General features: G+C 51.1%; 1 protein-coding gene across 1 annotated transcript; it reads right to left on the reverse strand.

Annotated features, from left to right (window-relative positions):
• Window positions 1-439: 439 nt before the first annotated feature.
• SRP9 (signal recognition particle 9) lies at window positions 440-11,178 on the reverse strand. Its single transcript, XM_028111711.2, has 3 exons — window positions 10,966-11,178; window positions 6,001-6,069; window positions 440-2,501 (listed from the first exon to the last, which is right to left on the reverse strand). The coding sequence occupies exons 1-3, from the start codon at window positions 11,035-11,037 to the stop codon at window positions 2,382-2,384; spliced, it is 261 nt and encodes an 86-aa protein (XP_027967512.1). The 5' UTR covers window positions 11,038-11,178; the 3' UTR covers window positions 440-2,381.
• Between the last annotated feature and the right edge of the window lie 10,952 nt (window positions 11,179-22,130).

Consider the following 22,130-nt stretch of genomic DNA (forward strand, 5'->3'; position numbering starts at 1 on the left):
TAACCAACTGAGCCACCCGGGTGCCCTGAGACTTTATATTTTTAAGACAGAAAGTTGGCAGACTAGGAACCCCAAGAGGGAGAATCCAACCCTTTATGTAAGTAGAGAACATATATAGCCTAATAGCAATGTTTAATGAACTCTGTGCTCCAAGGAGAGTGGGTCCTTAGAAGAACAAAATGAAATTATTTTAACTGCGAACTATACCTAGAATCTCAATTACTACAGTGAGTTCATGTGGATTACCTTAAAGTCAGCAGTGTTTGATCAAATATATCACAAATATGTTTGTGAAAAATTAACCCAGGTAAGTGTGATTATGGTGTGTAGAAACACTTCATGATTAAAAAAAAATTGGGAGTATACAGCACTGCAATCTTCAGAATATATGATGATTTGGCGTTTTGTTATTTATATGGTCTTTAAGAAATTTGATACATTTACCAATTATCTTAATTTTCTTTTGTGCAGACACAAATAAACAGAAGTTTTAGATTTAAGGATTTGTTTCTTCCCACATAAGAACACTGTCTATGGAGACAGTCTTGTTTTGCTCCCCAACTGTCAAAAATGGCATTCAATAACAGACATGGCCCTTGGCAGAAAAGGCAGATGTTACCTCCAAATAATCCTCCAATTAAAGTTATGAAATAAACTAAGAGCCAGCTATACCTTTTCCCCTGAAAAATACAGCTACTGCGGCTAGCAGCTCCCATTTATTGAGCTTTACTATGTTCCAAGCACTGTGCTAAAGGCTTACGATAGGTTCTACCATTTGACCCTCCTCAAGTCCTAGGAGTACTGTTGTCAGCCCCATTTCCAGAAAAGGAAACAGGTGCGCAGAGAAGTACCCTAAGGCCACGGAGCTAGGAAGCAGTGGAGCCAAGACTACAACCCAGGCCGCTGCTCTCCACTCTCCACTATAAGCCACAAGGACCAGGGAACCCGAATCCGTCACTCCCCTCCAGGTTATTTTTATAGTGTTAAAAAGCAGAAGGTGTAAATGAGAAAGAAAAAGGCCAAAAAATCCTCCAGCGATCCCATTGACTGGGAGGGGAACCTCAAATCCTAAATACCCTTTACTATTTGATGTTACTTTTCTTAATCAAGAAAACCACCTTGCCATCAACATACATCTTCAGAGAAAGTCGTGTAGCAAAAAGTACCAACAAACAAAACAATCAAAATTTACTTACAGTAACATCAGGCTCATTTTACACTAAATGAATACAGTATATCCCAGTCAAGAAATCAGTAATTCTTGAGAAGTTAAAAACTTCAAGAGAAACAATATATATTCATATAATATTTTACTTACTGACTTCTCCAAAACATGCAAAAATTCATATGGCTAATGGAATTTTCCATGTGAAAATGTTGCTCAACACAACAAATTCCTAACCAAAAAATATTTTAATGTAGGTAGCAACATGTGAACATTACATTTAGGTGGTAAAATTCAGGTTACAATAATATGATAAATATAAAATGATATCCCTCTGGCCTAATGGAAAACATAACAGTTGTGACAGTCAGCTTAACACCTTGGTTAAATACAGAGAGAAACGGGCAGGGGTGGCACAGACATATGTGAAGATTTAACAGTCTGAATAATCTTTAGCCCTCCTGAGAAAAGACAGAGGGGAAATCTGTGGCAAATACCTGTGTAATATGGTGGCCTCAGGCCACTAGTGATCATTCTGTTCATGCACTTAAAGTAACCGCAGCTGGTTTCTGAGCACTGAAAACGAGATTCAAAGCAAGTCTCTGCTCAACAAGCTAATGATACTACAAATCCCTCACATTCAAAAATAGTTTAAATTTGGAAAGTTTTAGGTAAAGTAAAGCATACTTGTTTCCATGATTACTTTTAGAAATAACTGAGACTACACTACTATATTATACATAGTCAGGCACACTGCTGTGCACAGGCAATTCCAGTTACCATATTTTATGTTTGTTGGTCAGCAACAGCACAAATTTTATGCTCCAAAAGAAATATATCAATCTGGCAAAATGGTTACATCTAATTTTCTTTTAAAGACAGATTAACTAAATTTAAGGAAGAATTGCCTTTTTCAAATTACTGATACAAACTTACCATAGAATAATTACATATTTTGCCCCATATCAACCTGCAAAAGGTTTCCCAACATAGATGCATTTGTTCAATTTTCAAAAATAAATAAAGGTTTTCTACCTGAAAGCATTTTACATTCCTAGCTCTTTAAAGTAAACATTAAAACACAAAGTACAAAAAACGATCTCCCCACTTCTGAAGAGGCCACTTAGTTACATAAACTATTTTCTTTCCCAACACTTTTTCAGATTCAAAAGAGATTTACTTCCTAAGAACAGGACAGATCTTCAATTCAAACCATTTAGTCCGTTTCCATGGCAACACTGCGGGATTCCTTGGCTACCATAAGTCGCATTAGTTGACTGTGGAATTTCTCAATCTTCTTTACGTCTTGGGCTTGGTCTGTTCTATACACCAAACACTGTTAGAAATTTTAAAAGTACACATTAACTAGGTAAAACCAGATTATCAACAAAGTAGCAAATGGAGGACTGGGTACAAATATATGAGTCTTTCCCACCACCTTTTGCTCTATTCCCTCCGGGGGTCAAACTAAGGCAGTTACACTCAAGTTTCTAAGCCCCCAGCAATTACGGTCCTTTAGTATCTTATAGTATTTCCAACTCCACTGCTGTAAGCAAAAAACTAAATGAAATCTAACAGAAGCTCCTCAAAAATGACCAATTAAGTAATATGCTAAATCCTGCTGTGGGGTCTGATGACAACTCCAGGCTTGGAATCAGATTATTTTCTTCCTGGGATCTGGTCATGAGTTAGTTATACTGGAAAAGCACAGCAATATTAGGATTGCTTTCCTTACTTGTGAAACTGGGAGACGGGGAGAGGGTAGTAATGATAATTTAAGAAAAAAAATCCACCATCCCTTGCTCACAGCTGGTCACGGTCTAAATTAAACCAGATCAATCTGACCAACCTTGATTTTTTGAAGGTATTCACAGTTTTTAACCCAAACCAAATTCTTCCCTGCTATAAGTTAAATTCTTCATCAGCTATATACTTCAGATCCACTTATGGTTTCTCAAAAACCATTTGTTCTAGAGTCTTCAAAAATACCAAATATAGGCTGGCAGGTCTTTCCCTCATTTTGTAACAAAAGGTCCATTTCTCTTTAGCCCATTTTAAAGGTTCGCATGAGTCTTAAAGGGAACGAATGATCCTGCAATAGTAGTCATCAACTTAAGTAATCTATAGTTCAATCTTATCATCCCTGACTGGTCATCCTGCCTTTACACTCAAAGTTGTTATCCACACATTGTAGAAATTTGTGTCACAGTCTTGTAAAGAGGCCACAATAATCCCCAATGTTTCAATTTCAGTACATGTACTGTGGGAGAATCTGTCTACCCTGTCACTACAGTTTGACAGCAAAGATTTCAGATTCATAGAAAATACTATAAATCAGTCATGGGATCAGAAAAAAATGATGATAAAAAAGTCAAAGACATCGTGATAATAAATGTAGCCTAAGACTGAGTTCCTGAAGGAATTACTATTAAAAATGAATTAGCAAGGGAAGTGTGCACACCTTTTAAAAGAGTCATTAGAAAACAGATTTTTTTTTCTGTCGGAGTTGATTCATATATTTACAATTTAGGAGGATGGGTTTGACTGTGTCTTTGGCCCCTTCCAAATATGGACCAATTCTCAGTAGTTTTAAGAAAGAACACAGAAGGTGTTTTTCTTATTTCGGTCTTGTCACAGGATTCCTGCCACTGTTGCCATCCGCCTATCCTTAATTACATTTCATCATTACCGGAGGCAAAAAGTCATCATTTCGAGCTAGAGCCCTTTGTTCTAAAATCAGCTGTGCGTTTTTTCCTATCTTAAAAACAGGACACGCCAACTTGTCTTCAGCGGATATACCTCCCCACTCCGCGCCCATCACAATGACAGATTGTCATGTGGACGCCCTGACTCAAGCACACGTGCGGATGCGCTGGGAGGCCGGCTCTAGTGCAGGCACTCTGCCGTGTGTGGTCTATGCCCCACACCCCGGTCAGGGCAGCGGGCAGCCACCACGGCGCTTTAAGGACAAGGAAACGGAGGCCCAGAGAAAGCCAAACTATTGGTCCGAACTTTTCCAAGGCTGAGACGTTGGTAAATGGCTGAACTCGGATTCAGATCTCTTGACTCTTAAGTCTAGCACTCTACACCGTATGTGGGTGACCTAACTACATTTTCAGTTACTTCAAACTTAACTGGTTGCTGGAAGACATGGTAATCAAAGTCTGAACTCACACCTCACAATGGAACCTTGAGCACAAATATATAAAAGTCTAACATATGAGCTAAGACAAAAAGTGATTTTTAGTCACTCTGAAAGCACATCTATGAAAACCCTGCTTACTAAGCACCCCCCGGGCCCGCACACCATGCTGGTCACTGGAAATACAGCTAAGAACTTTACTGCTCCCTACTGTCTTGAAGCTCACAATCCACCACAACGAAAAATATGATAAAATAATTGATACAGCACAAAAAGAGCCAAAAAGAAAAGCAAGAGATGAAGTAATCCTTTTAGCTGGGTGTTGAAAGATAAGCACCCATCTCGCCACACTGGGGCGGCGGTGGGATTCAATGCCCCAAAGGTGGGAAGAGGCCATCCGGAGGCACAGAGGCCTAAGACAGCCCGCCACGTCACAGGAGCCCCTCCGTAACACAGAAAAGACAGAGGGTGGAGGGCATGTGAGGCCATGTTACATTATCCGTGACGAGGAGCCACTAAGGTTTTTAAGCAGGGTCGTAAAGACCAAACCTGCATTTTCTGAAATCTCTCCGGACAACTAAAGGATGAACTGGAAGCAGGGCCACATTGGGGAGCCTAGTCTAGCAGTCTAGCCAAGCGAGGATAACACCCTAAACTCGGGGGAAGCACAGCAGAGACAGAGCACTCGTGACAGGAAATGAGACGCGGGTGCTTGAGCCAGTAATTCCCAAATGCCTGGGAAAGCACATGGAGCACGTCAGAGGATCAAATACAAGCTCTTCAAGCGAGGGGCCAGTGGTCATGAGAACGGGAAAGGAAGGACCCTAATACGCTAGGAAACAGGAGCGGCAGTTTGAGAAGAGATAAGGAGTTCCGTTCTAGACAGGCTAATTTTGAGGAGCACCGAGGTAAAGAGAGCTAGTCAGGAAGTCAGAAGGAAAATGTGACCTAAATGTACAAATGTGGAGACAGACCTAGACCCCAGCAGTCCCAGGCACCATGGCTGAAAGGGACTGCCCCAGGAGCAGTATGAAATGTTGACCCAGGACAGAATCCTGGAGAAACCAATACTTATTAGCAGAGAGCAGTAAGACAGAAACACAGAAAAAGAAGACTAAAACGGAGCCACAGATGCCAAAATAATTTCCACCAGAGTGGTTTTCTCTATCAGAAGCAGCCAGGAGGTCCAGGAAAATGTGAAATGATGAGACCATCAGGTCTGGAGGTGAGGGGATGCTGCGGGGCTCACCGCGAGAGTAATTCAATGGATGACTACTGCACGTGGAGATCAGGTCCCGGAAGTAATGGGGTGTGCGGAAGTGACAAGACTGAGCCGGGAGGGGAGGGGGAGGGAACCATAAAGCCTATAACCTGTGTTCAAACACCATCATTTCCTTCCCACACGCTCATAAGGAGACCTCTATCCCCTCATATCCAGTTTTAGTCTCTACACTCTTTTTGCTTAAGGTCTGAAGTAATTACTAAATTATACCTGACATACTACATTGGTGAAATAAGTTATTTCCCCGAGAGTCTATAAAAGTATCTCTAAAATGAGGTTTTTGACTTTGGAACGAAATGCAAAATAATCATCCTAATACATAATCTGCATAAATTCTACGTAAATAATTTTAAACAAATGATTAACTCAAACAGATCGGGAAGTATGCAACAAATAAAAATGTATACTTACAACTAAATCATCTGTTACTTTAATACACAAACTCCCATCAGAATGCCTATATTTGAGAACCACACGGGCCTGAAATAAAAATACACATTTAGAAACAGTGAAGTCAGAAGAAGACATTTCTCACAAACAAGCGTTAGTCTTCAGGTTTGCTAAAGAGGATCCCTCCAGAATAGCCAAAACATCTAAACACATCTTCACTGTAAACACTGTTATTGAATGAGGTAGAAAACAGTATTTTAGTTCATTCCTATTGCTATAATTCATTTTTTAAAAAGACTTATTAAAAAGTTGGATATTTATTTGCAGCCAGTTTGAAAAGATACACTGAAAATTCCCAAAACACATCCACATTCAGGGAATGTCCATGAGACTCTTAAGGTGGTTTGGCATTAATATACAGATCTTTGGGCACCTGGGTGGCTCAGTAGGTTAAGGATCCGACTCTTGATTTCAGCTCAGGTCATGATCTCAGGGGGTTGTGAGATCGAGCCCCACGTTGGGCTCCATGCTGGGTGTGGAGCCTGCTTGGAATTCTCCCTCTCCCTCTGCCCACCCGCATGCAACGAATAAAAAGAATATACAACAAGAATATACAGATCTTCTTCAACTTATGATGTGGTTATGCCCCCAATAAACCCACTGTCAGTTGAAAATATCATAAATTGAGATTATCATGGATGTGTGGCCGGCTCAGTCGGTAGAGCATCCGACTCCTGATCTTGGGGTTCTGAGTTCAAGCCCCTCACTGCGTACAGAAATTGCTTTGTGGCCAGTGTCACGAGAGTGTTGTCTGCATCTCACTAACCCGAGAAAAGATTAAAATTCAAATTCATAGTACAATTTCTACTGAATTTCTATTGTTGTTGCAGTACCAAAAGTCAAAAAACAAAGCCCAGGGGCGCCTGGGTGGCACAGTGGTTAAGCGTCTGCCTTTGGCTCAGGTCATGATCCCAGGGTCCTGGGATTGAGGCCCACATCGGGCTCCCTGCTCGGCGGGAAGCCTGCTTCTCCCTCTCCCAGTCCCCCTGCTTGCGTTCCCTCTCTCGCTGTCTCTCTGTCAAATAAAGAAATAAATCTTAAAAAAAAAACAAAAAACACAAAAAGTCCAAGCATCTTAAGTTGGGGACCGTCTATATACTGAAAGGGATCACAACATGCCTCCTCAAAACATGTCACTTTGGCATAAGGACTGTTCTGAGCAGAGAACAATTAGCTCTCTGCCCTTTCTGGCTTTCATTAGCCTTCGTAAAGGTGACACAAATTTCTAATAGTAAAGGTACTCCTTTCTCCCTTACTGGGAAAAGGCAGGCTCTTATCTGCGTAACAATCCTTACTAATCACCTTCCCACAACTTACTTCCCTCCGTAGAAGCCCCAAACCCCCTTTCCTTAGTCCACCCTCTTTCCCACACTTTATCAGCCTTGTTAAGACGGTACATAGGCCCAATGCTAACGGCCTCAAGTCAAATGGTTTGTGAACTCCATGCATACTGCATACATATGTCGGGTTTTCTCTCTTGTTAACCTGTCTTTTGTCAGTTTAATTTGCAGGGCCCCAGCTATTAAACCTAAGAGAGTAAAGGAGAATGTTTTTCCTTCCCTCACAATACCCACAACCCAGCCGCAGAGAAATGATAGAAAAAGTAGGGGGGAAAACAGCAGACAGGCCTAGGCAAGCCCAAATCCGTGTGGCAGGAAGTACGGCAGTCACAGTTCATGCTGTCCCCTACCCCGTGGCTCTCAGGAGGTAGATTTTGACTCAGGCATTCAGCGAAGTCATGTCCTTATCATGATGGCACCACACGACGTATTAGGACAGAAAAGCAGAATTCCGTCTTGAGAAGAAGTCTCCATTGAGAACTCTTCCAAAATACCTCCTATGTTGAGCACCATGCTACACAATACCTTTTGTTGTTCAGTATTCTACAGTTAGGGAGCCAAGAAAATGATTTATCTAGAAGAAAACATCTCCCAGTAGAGTTTACAACTTCTGAGAACATCATTTTTATTTTTTTAAGTGATGGATTCGAAATAGTGTACTGCAGCAGAGTCCATTTCTTGCTGACCAACATAAATAACTAGCTGTTTTAAAAAGTGCCAAGTATCTACAGGCCAAAACAGGAACATAATTTTAAAATGGTCACAATGGGAGCACCTGGGTGGCTCAGTTGGTTAAGCGACTGCCTTCGGTTCAGGTCATGATCCCGGAGTCCCGGGATGGAGTCCCGCGTCGGGCTCCCTGCTCAGCGAAGAGCCTTCCTCCCCCCTTAACCCTCCCCCCTCTCATGTACTCTCTCTCTCTGTCTCATTCTCACTCTCTCAAAATAAATAAATAAATCTTTAAAAAAAAATTAAAAAATAAAATAAAATGGTCACAATGTAGAACCAGAAGCCTCAAGACAATTCTGGAAACTAAAGAGAGAGGGCTATGAAGAGCTGTAACCTACAGCTTTTCCTATTATGTCTCTGCTCTCCTGGGATTGGGGGGGGGGGCACACCACTCTTGAAATTTGTTTTGGTGAAGGGGAAAAGGGAACTCAGCAAGCACTTACATAAATTACAACAACTAGATTGTCTTTAGATGCCAGATCCTATAAACTGGGTTAATTAATTCAATTCTACATGTTTTAAAAAATGTTCTCCAGAAACAAAAAGCAACTTTAAAATGTGCTAAGCATGACAACTATGTAAAGTCTTAACTCTCGGTTGAAAGAACGGCTGGCTTCATGAGGAGAAGTGAGAGTTAAAAGCTCTACGGCGTTATAAGAGGGTCTATTCTGTAACTGAGGGGGCACCTATGTTACCAGGTCAGATGCCACAAAGAGAGAAAAAGTGATCAAGATTCTTGCTTTCTTAGGAACTTTGAATTCAAGCAACCAAAATAACCAACACAGGATACATGAGTTAAGTCCTTTTATATAGGCATACACAGGTAAAATGCTAAAAGAGAAAACAAGTAATTTAAATTGGGGAAGGGGAAGTATAAAAAGGCTTTCTAAAGGTGGCTTTGCCAAAGCATGCTTTTTTCTCTTAAGAGGGTGGGAGAGAAGCTGAAGGAGCAGTGTGAATGAAGATCCAAAATCTGTAACTTCATGAGACTAGAGCTGAGGATTGTGGGTATGGTGGGAAGACAAACCCAGAAAGACTGGAGAGGGTCCGACTGTGGATGGCGAGTCTGGACTTTACCCGCCAATCTACGAAAAACCAGTATTTAAGTAGGAAACTGAGAGAATTCCATTTTTGTTTTAGACAACTGTGGCATGAGCAAAGGAGGGTTTAAAAAGATGGAAAGAGGGGCGCCTGGGTGGCTCGGATGGTTAAGTGACTGCCTTCAGCTCAGGTCATGATCCTGGAGTCCGGGGATCGAGTCCCACGTCGGGCTCCCTGCTCGGCGGGAGTCTGCTTCTCCCTCTGACCCTCCCCCCTCTCATGCTCTCTCTCTCTCTTCCTCTCTCTCCCCCTCTCGAATAAATAAAAATCTTAAAAATAAAAAAAAAATAATAAAAAGGCAGGAAGACTGAGAGGTTATCACACTGTCCAGCAGGAACACCATCTTCAGTGAGAGCAACGCAAGAGAAAACGGTAAACGGTGACAGGTGTACTCAACAGGCTCAGGAGGGTGGGAGAGAAGAAAGAGAATTCTCTGAAATGGATTCCAAGGCGTCCTGACAAAACTTCTTTAGTTCTGGCACAGACAGCACAGACTTGGGGTTTAGAGAACGGGGTTGAAATTCTAGCTGCATCTTTTAGAGACCAGGCAATCCATTTAATGTCTCAAAGACTGTTCATTCATTTACCTCAAGGGATTGTCCCGACTGTTCACATGAACCAAACACGTAAGGGTATGCAGTGTAAAACGCCTGTCACACAGAAGGCACTCCACAAAACTGTTAGCCAAGCGCCCTCACCTATCAAAACAGCAGAGTCGAAAACCAGAAGTTTCCGGGCCCTGGACTTTTCTGTGGGGTGAAGAGAGGAAAGGCTCTCTCTCCATCCTGCGTATTCTAGACTAATACGCTGTAAGGACCCCCCACCCCGTAGTCATTTCCCTATTAAGTTAAATCAAAATATGATTACTCTTGCGAATTTCTACACTCTTTACTATGTTTTCAGATATTCTGCGTGCGGTGTGGGTACTTCGGGACAAAATTCCTGGACCGTTCTCACAGCGCACTGCACGGAGACCACCAACACCCGGCGTCAGCCGGATGGAGGAGCTGGAAATCGTGTCACAAACAAAACCCTCGATTTCAAAAAGTACCGAACTGACGCCATCACTTCTTGTTTCATTTTACTGTAACGACTGGACAAACGCTGCCTCACAGCTTCTTGTTGTGCATCTAGGTCTAAACACTGACCAAGACTTTTAGTTAGCAAGGAGCTATTTAAATAGTCCGCGGGTAGGACAACAAAACAAAAACGCGAGAAGAAAAATCAAGACCTGAATGCTTCAGTTCCCGTCATCTGGACTCCTTTGCCCTTCAGTGAGGAGCTAACCCCTGGCAACTACTTATCATAATTCTTGTGGGGGCCATGAATGAGCCCCCTAAACTGCCACCATTTATGTTTAAGGGCATTTTCCTGAGGAAAGGGTGCGAGAGTCTCATACTCGCCGCGGAACGACGGGAAACGGGGCCCGAGACCACTGCGGGTCGGGAGGCCGCAGCCGCAGGGGGAGGAGCCCTGCCCTTAGAGACACGTAAACCAACCGCGGCCGCAGGGAAGTTACGGGCTGGGGGCGGGGAAGGCAGAGCAGTGCCGTTTGGGGCCCCGCGAAGACCCGGTTTCCGGGTCTCGTCCCGCCGCTCCTCCGGGAGGGGGCAGCGGGAACCATGACACCTGGCGGGGTCCGTCTCCGCTCACCCCCAGCACCTCCTGGCGGGGCTGCAGAAGTTCCGGAGGCCGCGCGGACCGCAGGGAAGACCTCCCGACCCGGGGCAGAGGCAGCGGGCCCGCGGGCATTTACCTTCATAGGGTCGGCGAGGTAGAGTTTCTCGGCCGCGCGACTGAACTCCTCCCACGTCTGGTACTGCGGCATCGTGGGTCCGCAGCGGAGCGCGAGCGGGCGAGGCCGGGGACCGCAGGCGGCGAGACCCGGCCCACCTACCACCTACCTCTGGCTGCCGGAGACCGGTGCGGGGGCCCAGCGGCCCGAAGATGGCGGCCCCTCCTCGCACCAACGCCTCGCCCCATTGGACGGCCCGGCCCGCCCTCGCCCAATGGGAAGGAGGGATGCTGCCAGGAGGGGCGGAGCCCCGAGCGAGAGGCTCCGGGACCTCGCCGGGAGAAGTCGAGAGCGGGGAGACAGGGGCGAGGTTGCCACAGCGCCCCCTTCAGGACTGGAGGAGCGGGGCGGTGGTGTCGGCCCGCTGTCCCTCTCGCGGGACTGCGTGGTCAAGGCCCGGGTCCTGCGACCACGACGCAGCGGCTGGCAGCGAAGCACTGGAGACACAAGCCTGGGGGCGGCAGGGTCCAGCTGACACCCCGCAGCCTAACAAAGGGGAGGGGGACAGAAACGCAGGAGCGCCGCCAAAAAGTTTGTGCGATGGGCATCTATGTCGGTTCGCTGGACCCCAAAGGCAGCACGGTCGCCTGTGGTGGGGTGAGGGGCGGCGCGCAAGCCGTGTCGGGCGACGCGGCTGTTCCGCGGGAGGGCCGGGACGCTAGGCCCCTTCCAGATCCCAGCGGTACGCAGAGTGCGCGTGCTTAGGGGTGGGGGACCCGTGCCCCGGGAAGAAATTTGAACTTGGCTTTCCAGGCAACGTGGCCTGGAAGGGTATCTGGCTTTAATCAAGCTTATCTGGGTATATTCTACATACACTAAGACACACCGGTTGTAAACGTACAGTCTGACGCATCTCGACAGGCGTGCCGTGTACCCAGTGGTCACTTACCGATATGCCCAATACCGCCATCAGGATCTGAACCATTTCTTCATCTCCAAATGGTCCCTTATGCTCCTTTATATTTAATCCCCCCACGCCCACCCCTGCCCCCCACGATAACCCATCTGCTTTCTGCGACTCTAGATTTCCTGTCCACTGCATTTATGGGACTCTGGCTGCTCACCGGAACAGAAGGGCAATAGTGCAAACCCAAAGGCAGGGAGGCCCCTTATGCTGCTCCAGCCTAATACAGGCCTAAGAGCCATGGATCTGGTTAGGGCACTAGCCTAGGACTGGAGAGGAGCGGACGGATTAGGGATGGAGAGTCCTGTGGGGTATGCAGGAGAGAGTGGAGGGACGCCCAGGCGAGGGAAGGTTGTGGTACCAGCACAAGGGAAAGAAAACGGAGCAGCCTCAGGGGGAGGCTGGGAAAGACCGAGCAGGTGGCGCCATCTGTCTCCACGGGAAACTCCAGCAGTGGCCAGAAATAGGAGTCGGCAGCAGATAGGGCGTCATGGAGCCTTCCTCCGGGGAGGACACGGCGGGAGAAAAGGAGACTAGCACAGGCCCCAGGAAACAGCCACATGAACAAGGGTGAGAGAAGAGAGAGGGAGCAGAGCCCGCAGAAGAGGCAGAGAGGTTATCGGAGAGATAACAGGAGGCCGGGAGGGTCTGCGATGTGAGGGAGGAGCAGGTTCTGAGGAGGGACCAGTCAGTGATCTCAGGGGGCAGATGAGGGGCACAAGTACAAAGAACTGAAACAAGTCGGTGGATCGTAGTGGTTGGTGACCTCGGCCAGAGGAGCCTCAGTCAGATTAGGGTCTGGGTGGGATTGACGGGAAGCAGCAGGAGGGGCGGAAAGGTGGAGGCAGTAGCTTCATACTCTTCTTCATAGAGCTCCGTTGTAAACAGAGGAGATCAGAACATGGACCAAAGACATTGGTGAAGGAAGAGTATTCTTTTTCCTTTTTTGGTAGGCTCCACACCCAGTGCAGAGCCGAACAAGGGGCTTGAACTCACGAGCCTGAGGTTGAGACCTGAGCTGAGATCCAAAGTCAGACGCTTACCGGACTGAGCCACCCCGGCATCCCGAAAAAGAGTTATTTCTTAAGATGGAAAGAGTGTGTGCCTGTTTGTAACTTTCAGAGAAAGAATCGCAAGAGCTGGAGGGATTAAAACCGCAAAGAAAGAGGAAAGCAAGATCTCAGGGAGAACATGAAGGGCAGGACCAGAGGCACAGATGCAAACAGGAGGGGGCTCCTGGCTGTTTGGGGGTGGTGGGGAAGGAGGAAAAGGTGAGTGATGTGTAAGTGAGGATGTACGTAGGAGGGCAAGCGTGGATTCAGAGCCTTGACGAGAGGATTTGGAAAAGCCGGAGTGAGACATGAGTAAGGAAACTCGGAGACAGCATGTCAAGCAGAGCTGAAGACCCAGTTGAAGTTGGAGATCCTACTCCTGAAAGAGTCCTGATCTGCACACTTTGGGGTCTGTTTCCAGCACCATCCAGAAGCCTGGGTCTTGCAGTGCAAAAGACAGGTAGTAGGGATTTGTAGGGTACATGATACAGAAGGACAAGGGGGCAGAAACGTTGAAGGTACTGGCGAGAGCGTGGTTGAAGGGATAGATCACGGGACCCAGGCTAGGTCGGTGGGTACTTAACTGGGTCAAAAGAGAGAGGTTAAGGGAGCAGGTGTCGAGGACGTAGGATGAGATTTCAGGGGAGCTGTTGTTCCTGGTGAGGCTGACTTGTCCACTCTTTATGAACGTCACTTACGAGTCAGGCAGAGGATGAGACGAAAAAAGAAGAAGACTAAGAGCCAGGGGCCCGGTTACTGAGAACGGGGTGGAGGGGCCCCAGAGAACAGCAGTGAGGGGCCGGGAGGGCAGAGTTGGGACGAGTGACCCTCTGGGAGGAGAGGTTTTTGCCCGAAGGTGAAGACAGTAGGACTTGAGATGGTGCCACCCTTGCCCTCTGTCACAATGAGGAACATCCCATATGTCAGGTGCCTACCGGGGCAAGTGCAAGGCCGACCCCATCCCTGCCTCCTAGAGACCACGGCTTTGCGAGCAGGGATGCCCTGAGCTCGGCCCAGCTCCAGCCCCTGAAGACAGACAAACCAGGACGAGCAAGAAGTTAGGGGACCTGCCCTGGAACCTTCCGGCGTCCCCGGCTATGCTCGATGCATTCACTGAAGCAGGTTATTTTTCTAGCTGTAGAGCAACGGCTTCAGAAAGGCTACCCGGGAGCGGCCTTTATAAATTGCACTTGGCTTCATTTTCACACACACACACGTACCTCATTTGGGCTTTAAAAGAAGCCCGACAGGGTGGGCCTCAAGCCCTTATCATAATTCTGAAAGTTGGAAAAGCTCGGAAAAACAAAAGCATCTTAGTAACTCCGTTGGTAGCAAACTTGACCTGACCTCTTGGAGGGTGGTTTGGAGCCTTTATTTGTCCCACTCGGCGTGTTTGAGGACAGGGTGGAGCCCAGTGGCTTTACGTGGCATATGGCAGGTGCTCCATCCTCCCTCTGTGGAATTCAACAAGCTGTGAATTCCCAAACACACGTGGCCGCAAGGATTCTGGACAAGGGATTATGGATCTATGCAGCTCTCCTTTCTAGGTGATGAAGACTCCAGGTCTGAGGGGTGCCCGGCCGGCTTAGCCGGTTGAGCTTGCCGCTCTCGCTCTAGGGGCTGGGTGTAGAGAGGACTTAAAAAATAAAGTCTTTTAAAAAAGAGAGCGAGAGAAAGAAACCAACTCCGAGAATAAATTATACCTCATGGATTGGCACAGGACTTTGCTCTCATTGGCCAGCAAATGGCAAGCCAGCAGATGTGTTAATCACGACAGGAAGCAGTATGACTAATTTTGGTTTTTAGAAATTGCAACTGGTGGCAATAGCAGAGCTGGGTTGGTGGAGCCAAGCCTGGGTGCAAGGTTGAAACCAAACACCTTTGGCCTGTGCCGGTGGCCTCCTCGATTGCTTTCTTGTCCTCGGGGTCTCCCCCCATCCCCCATCGATCCCATCGGCAGCGGAGGTCCGGCCACCCTGCAGCCTGAGCTGGTCCCCACTGACCTCCATGTCGCCCTTCCCGCAGACGACTCTCAAGCCTTTCTTGCCTAGATTACTCAGCTGCACTTGCGGCCGCTGGCCACCCGTCGTCCTGAAAACTTCACAGGCCCCTCGCTTTTCTGACCTCATTGCCCCTTGCCCTCCTCCTCCCCATGGGGCTCTGTGCTGGCCCCCAGGACCCCCAGTTCCCCCGGTAGCGGTCCTGAGGTACCAGGCTTCGCGCTCACCCCCCCACCGTAGTTCACCCCGGGGTCATGCTGCCCAACTCCCGGATTTCTGCTCCCGGCCGCCCTCCTCCCTGAGCCCGATTCCTGTATCCAAATGCCTGCCAGGCCCTGGGCTAACCCCAGTTCCATTTGGGGAGATGAACCTAACTTCTCGGCAAACCGAAGCAACGTCTGAGTGAACTGCGTGAGGCCTTCTTTTTCGTGTATTTTACCATTGCTGTTGGCAAATTAAGCCACTCCTATCCTGTTGCCAGGAATTGAGTCCCTGGGCCTTACAGGCAGTCGTTGGGCTGGACAAAGTACTTACAAGCTAGTGGAGTCAGGGCGGAAATAATCAGGCAAATTCATGAATCCCTGTAAGTGAAGAGAGGAAGCGTGTCCCGGGGAAGGAGGGAGCAGTCTGACCCCCAGGACCCGGCGGTACCTGCGTGCTTTCCCTGCCCTTGATCTTTCCCCAAAGGAGAGGGTTCATCATCACACTAACAGTCTGCGGTACGGCCGACTTGCCAGCAACTCTGGGTTGCCTTGGTTTTCAGGGAGTGTTCACAGGACCCGTGACGTGCCGGGACTCCAAGCAGCCGCTGTTCCGCGTACCTTCCTGGATGACACGGAGTCACAGCAAAGCAGTCAGGCGGAGACAGCGATCGCGGGGAGAGGAGCCGGCTGAGAAACCGGTTAGGCCGGGAGCTGTGTCCGGAACGGGGCAGGAAGGAGCCACGATGGCGGCCGCGTCGGCCCCATGTCCAGCGGGGGGCAGTGGTGTGCTGACAGTTGCGGGAGCCGTTCCTGCAAGAAGGGGCCCCAGGGCGCCAGCCCGACTCCCAGCATCGCCGCTTCGGGTGCCTTTGGTTACGTGTTGCTCAGTCAACACTTCCTTTCGGGAGACAGCCCGGGCGCCTAAGTGTTCGCCAGGAACTTCCCACCCAGAATTGGTTAAGGAGGTACTGAGCCCCTGTCCCGGGCAGCGGCGAGTACAGAGCTGAGTGCAGAGAGGCTTGCACGCTAAGGAGAGCAGGGGGATGGGTAAGGCGAGGTGACAAATAATCAGGGCTGAAGGCAACATGGAAGGAGCCTTTCTGGAGCACCTGCAGCTGGGACCTGAGGCGCACTGGGGAGCCGGGCAAGATCTAAGCGTCCCTGCCCCTCCCTGGGGTGTGGGGGCCGGGCGGTCAGAGGTGCAGACCCAAGGATAGAAGGTGTGACTGTATAAAATGCTGAAAGAAAGCTCGTGTCCCCATGTGTTGGGGGCAGTAGCCCAGGGCTCTCCCAGGGGCCCACATTCAGCACTCCCCGAGCCTGGGGTCCCAAGCCCTGGGAGCTGCCTGGGGACAGTAGGATTACCTGGAGGCTGGGAGGGGCAAAGGTAGAGAAGTTCTCTAAGAGACAAAGCTCCTTCCAGGAGCCTGGCTGAAGGGGTGGGGGCGGGCTGCGCAGAGACCACGGAAGGTATGAGAACTGGCACGCCACCCCCGCGGGTAAGACACCCCCAGGTGTGTCTCAGAGCTCCTGGAAACTGTCTCAGGCTCTCCCAGATGCACCCCACTCCAAGAATGCTGACATTGCCTTCCACTGGGCAGGTAATGATCTCTCTCTCTTTTTTTAAGTAGGCTCCACACCCAACGTGGGGCTCGATCGAACTCGCTACCCTGAGATCCAGAGTAGCATGCTCTTCTGACTGAGCGGGCCAGGTGCCCCTCGGCAGGTAATGATCTCTTTCAGATGAAACTGATTTAAGCAGAATGACAACATCTCAGAAACAACAACAGGGGGGTGTTGAGAGGCAATGACTGAGCCTTGGGGGTGGGAAGACCACCCTCAACGTTGCCTTCTCTGGGGGACGCTGGGTCAGGCGAGGTCAGACCTGGCCCAGCCCTCTGCTGGCGTTCTAGAGACCGAGGCCAGAGGCGGGGGTCCTCAAGATCCTCAGGCTCCTGGCTTGTCTGTTGCATCTAAAATTGATTGGCACGAAGCGTACACCCAAGTAGCTGGGAAGAAAAGGTCTGGGTTTTACCCTGTGTGCTCCCCACCCGCCGGGTCCCATCAGGGCTCAGCTTCCCCTGCACTGCCTGCAGCCCCCGAGAATGGCCCCATTGTCCACGAGACAAACCGAGACAGCAACATCTTCTGTTCTCTGCCTCAGGGAGATTCACTTGAAACCCGGAGTCCCAGATGTGGGGGACAATGGAGGTTGTTGTTGCAAATCAGGGAGCTGGAACAGATGAGAGGCAGGTAGTGGGAAAGCAGCCCACGTGGAGGGCTGGGCCGGCCAAGAGCCTCTGCAGTAACCCAGTTAGCGCGCCCGCAGGAGTCCTGTTCATCACCGAAGAAGTGCGGCAGGTCAACAGGACAACCCGCCGGTGGGGGGTGGGGGGGCCGGGAGGCCGGGCTCAGGGGGGACGGCACTGGGAAGAAAGGCCGGGGAGGTATTTCTAGGCTGGTAAATGTTATTTTTATCGTTTTTTAAAATGTGCTGGATTTTTTTCTAACTGTGCCCTGGAGCATTTGGATGAACTGTGTTTGCATTAATTAATAAATCAGAGGACATCTCCACTCGGCTGCGGCTGGGCCTCGGAAGCCCTCTGGGTGGCCGGGAGGCGGTGACTGCGGACTCCTGACCGGTCCCAGCTGCGGGTCTGTGCTAAGACGTTCAGTCCGGTCAGTCCACACTTCTGGCGCCAACCTGGTACTCAGGTGGGTTTTGTGGGGCAGGGGCGTGGCCCCAGCACAGAAACGGCGGCGTGTGGGCCAGGGCTCGCTGTAATGAGCGGTGTGTACTGTCAGGTCACACAGTTCTGCTGAGTGGACAAGGCACACTGGGGTGGGAAGCAGGAAGAGCTGAACGGGGGCGCTGGAGTTCGATGATGATAGACGCAAGGGCCAGGCTTTTGGAGGCAGAGGGTGTGAGCAAAGGTGCAGAGACAAGCTTTCGGGGAGCAGGTGCAACCCTTCCCCTGGGGGAGGTCGGGGTACCTGGAGTTTGGTGAGCTTGGTAGCAGAGTGGCCCAGAGTGGCCACCCGGGAGAGAGTGCTGAAGGGGGCAGAGGCCCCGGAGGCGTGGAGGGCAGTGTGCTTCCGTCCCACCCCACCCTGAGTTGACTGTGTCCTTGCTGGAGGAGCTTCGTGTGGGGCCGCAGGGAGCAGGGTGCTGATAACCCCAGCCTTCACCACAGCAATGGGGCAGAAAGGGACCCCCACCGAGGCCAGAGCTCCAGGGGAACAGCGGGAGAAGCTCAGCCCAGGCCCAGGGGAAGTGGCGACTGCCCTGGCCCCTTCCCCGTGCAGACCCGGGAGCCTCGCCCCACAGCGCCCTGTTCTCACTCTGGCACGCTCAGCTCCTAAGACGCTCTGCCCCTTCCCACCTCACCCAGCCTTCCAGTCACCGCCAAAGAGGCAAGGAATAAAGTGCGCAAAGGTGGGTGTTGTGTGTCCCCTTGCGTGTGACCGGGTGCAAGGCGGGGTGTCCAGTTGCTCAGGCTCCTGCTAAAGCTTTGCTGGCCTTTATGGTCCATCTTCAGGATGCAGGGCTGGGGGCAGGGGGCAGGCGCTGACCTTCGTAACCAAATACCTCAGACTGTCCTGCATGGTCGGTCGGTGCTTGCTGATGACCAGCATGATGACACATGGAGAAATTACCCCCACCACAGTTTGTAGGAAGACATTCTTTTTTAATCACTGGCCAGGGGGATTTCTGTATCCCCAGAGACCTCTCAGGCATGTGTGCCGAGATGGATGAGCTGTCGCATGCGTGGGGTCGTGGCTGGGAAACATGTCTGTCTGGGCTTCTAGACCTCCTTCCTTCTGGGGCCGAGTCACCGGCACCTCCCTCCTTCCATTGGGGTTTGACGGCCCCCAGGCTGCCGGCAGGCCCTCCGTCCCTCAGCGCAGGGCCAGGATGGCATGTGCACGGACCCAGTGGGTCCCTAGAGCCCTCTGCATCCTGCTCTCCATGCCACGGCCCCAAGTCACTCTTGCTTCTTCTCTGGTTTCGGAACTGCCCAGCGACGGGCACCTGGTCCGGGTCCCCTGGGCTGCAGGGTTGGGGGCTGAAGGGCCGGCCACCTTCCCCCACACTCCCTGCTCTCACAAGCCTCCACGTGGTCCTCGAGGCTGCTGGGGTTGGAGGCTGCCCCGCAGTCGTGCCAGTCGGAGGGCACCTCGGTGCGGGGCAGGAAGAGACTGACAGGTCTCAGGCCCCCCCGGGGGCAGAGGTGAGATGGCTGCTTTGGAAGGGCAAGGAAATGTGGCCAGGCCACGATACGGCACCCGCAGAGATTCCCCGCATCCCCTGGGGCGCGCGGCCCATCTCTCAGCCGTGCTGGGCCCCAAGGCCCAGGCATAGCCCTGGGCAGGCCCTGACCGCTGCGAGCACAAACAGGCCTGTGGAAGCCGCCTCCCCTCCCTGGCCATCACTGCTGCTCTGTCAATTTCTGCCGCAGTCCCAGGGGGCTGGTGCCACCACCTCTCCGGGGGCCGGACGCAGAGGCTCCAGGGAGAGAGCTGAACCCCTGTGGCCTGTCCCGGTGGCGAGGAAACCTTACAGCTGGTCTGGGCTGGCCGAGCCTTCTCTCACTGACGTGGGGCCTTTTGGATCAGGGTGTCGGGGAAGCGGCGTTTTGGCAAGAGCCTCCGCGGCCACTGCCAGCAGGAGGCTGAAGGCAGATAATTAGACCTGGTAATTGGTTGGCTTTGTGCTTTCTTGCAGGCAGCAGTGACTGTGGCCGGGAGGGAAACACACAGAAGGAAGTTGTTCTCCAGGACCAAGGCTGAGCCGTCCCCGTCCGGCCCACTGTCCTGTCCCGTCTTGCCTGGCGCGTCTGGCTGGCTGGGGCCTGCTCGCCCGCACCCCACGCTGCCCCCCAGCACAGCCACGTCACTTTCCCGCCCCGCAGGTCCGTGCCCACCCATGTCCTGGCTGAGCCCGGGACCAGATGGCTTCACGCTCCGGATCCCAGGGTCCTCTGTAGCTCCTTCAAGAAGAGCTTCGGCGGGGTCTGTGACAGAGGCCTTCAGGGAAGGCTTTAGTTTCTGGGCCGAGCTGACTCATCATTTCCCCCAGAGAAGTTTGCTCTCTGGGCGGTTTCCAGGCCCCCGTCCCTCCAGACCAGATGGCTCAGATGAGGTCTCCATGTGCACCTTGCAGCCCTTTGTGGGCACATGTTCTGGATTTGTCCCAACCTGAGGAGCTGATTCACCAGGACGTTCTGGGAAGTCCTCAGCACTTGAGTCCACCTTAGCCCGTGAGCATAGAAGCTGCGAGTCACATTTCCCGTTGATTCTAGGCCCAGACACAGAAGTGTGTGGTCCTGGGGACTGAAGTCGGACCTCAGGCCCGGGCTCCAGCAGCTGGTACTGCCTTCAGAGGGGCTGGTCACTCAGACTTCATCAGAGAAGGGACCGTTTTGGTTTTTTTTTTTTTTTTTTTTTTTAAGATTTGTTGATTTGGGAGAGCAAGAGCACGAGCAGGAGGGGCAGAAGGAGAGGGAGGGAGAATTCCAAGCAGACTCCGTGCTCAGCGTGGAGCCCAGTGTGGGACTCGATCTCACGACCCCGAGATCATGACCTGAGCCGAAACCAAGAGTCGGACATTTAATCCGACTGCGCCACCCAGGCGCCCCAGAGGATGGACTGTTTTGCAGCTGTTTAGGATCTTGGGAAAAGCAGAGGAAGGAGCTCCTGCCCAGGTAGACCTGGAAAGTGTCGGTTCAGCGGACGGCCTTCTGTGGCTTCCCCTCTTCCCAGCTGTCCGGTGCTTCCTCAGTAGAGAGTTGGTGAGCACATACCGGCTGCTGGACGCAGGACCTTCGGGGGACTCCCTGATCGCTGTCTGAGGTGGGGGGCACTTGGGACCACAGTGCCCACCCAGTGGGCCTGGGAGCCGGACGGCCCCTGTGCCCTTTGGGGAAATCACTCGGCCCCCACGGGCATCCGATTCCTCCTGCACAGAATGAGAACAGGCTGCCTTCCTCCGTGCTTTGTGAGGACTGGGCTGGCGAACTGATCCGAAGTGCCCGGGACCGGGCCAGGAGCAGTGAGGTCAGTGCCCAGTTGAGAGGTTTAGGAGGACGGATGGGATGAAGGGCTCGAGAGGCATCCCGGGATCCTGGGGCTGGACGTGCACAGCCAGGAGCGCTGCGTCTGAGTCTGGGGCCCCCTCCTGTGCATATTTAGTCTTGAACAATTATGGCCTTGGCTGCTTCCTTTGTCAAGCGGGGATCGGACTTTCCCTTCCAGCCTCATCCGGGGAAAGCAAGAGAAAGCAACACTTGCATCTACTGTGTTCCAGACACTGTTGCATTCTAAGGATTGAGAAAGAACACATGTAAAGAGTGTTTTTATTAAAATAATCACCTTGGGATGCCTGGGTGGCTCAGTCATTAACTGTCTGCCTTCGGCTCAGGTCATGATCCCAGGGTCCTGGGATCGAGCCCCGCATCGGGCTCCCTGCTCCGCGGGAAGCCTGCTTCTCCCTCTCCCACTCCCCCCGCTTGTGTTCCTGCTCTCACTGTCTCTCTGTCAAATAAATAGATGAAATCTTTAAAAAAACAATCACCTTGTCACTCGCGCAGTGCAACCCTCGGGTGACTGTGACTCTCTGCTCTGCCCCGCGCCCCTGGCCGTGGCCCGTGGAATGGGGGTGATGGAGGCAAGCACTCTGGTCTGGCTTCAGCCTCGCAGGTACCCCTGGGGTGCTGCTCTGCCCCTTCGGGATTCGCCGCATTTCCACGCTATTTAGGTCCAGATTACTAAAGCCTCTTGCCCCCATGGGAGGCTGGTGATGTCCTCAGAGGAGGGCCTCGCTGAGCCTCTTAGGGGAGGGGACGCAGGAACGAGGTGCTCCGAGGGGTTGACCAAACAGTCCCCAGAGCACCCTCCAGCCCCTGCCAGTCCCTTGGTGCAGGCCCCCCTGCACGCAGTGGGCTTGTAGCGGGGGTGGGGGAAGAGG

The sequence above is a fragment of the Eumetopias jubatus genome, unplaced genomic scaffold (genome assembly GCF_037043125.1).
Source record: "Eumetopias jubatus isolate StellerSeaLion01/CBP00866 unplaced genomic scaffold, mEumJub1_p1.0 scaffold_12, whole genome shotgun sequence".
In the NCBI taxonomy this organism is placed as follows: Eukaryota; Metazoa; Chordata; class Mammalia; order Carnivora; family Otariidae; genus Eumetopias; species Eumetopias jubatus.

Bases quoted from the DNA above. Each gene is read 5' to 3' on its own strand.
- SRP9 (XM_028111711.2), bottom strand. From the start codon at position 11,037: ATGCCGCAGTACCAGACGTGGGAGGAGTTCAGTCGCGCGGCCGAGAAA. The intron at 6,070-10,965 runs GTAAATGCCCGC...TTTTTATTTCAG, and splicing joins ACCTCGCCGACCCTATGAAG to GCCCGTGTGGTTCTCAAATA. The intron at 2,502-6,000 runs GTAAGTATACAT...AATTTCTAACAG, and splicing joins AAGTAACAGATGATTTAGTT to TGTTTGGTGTATAGAACAGA.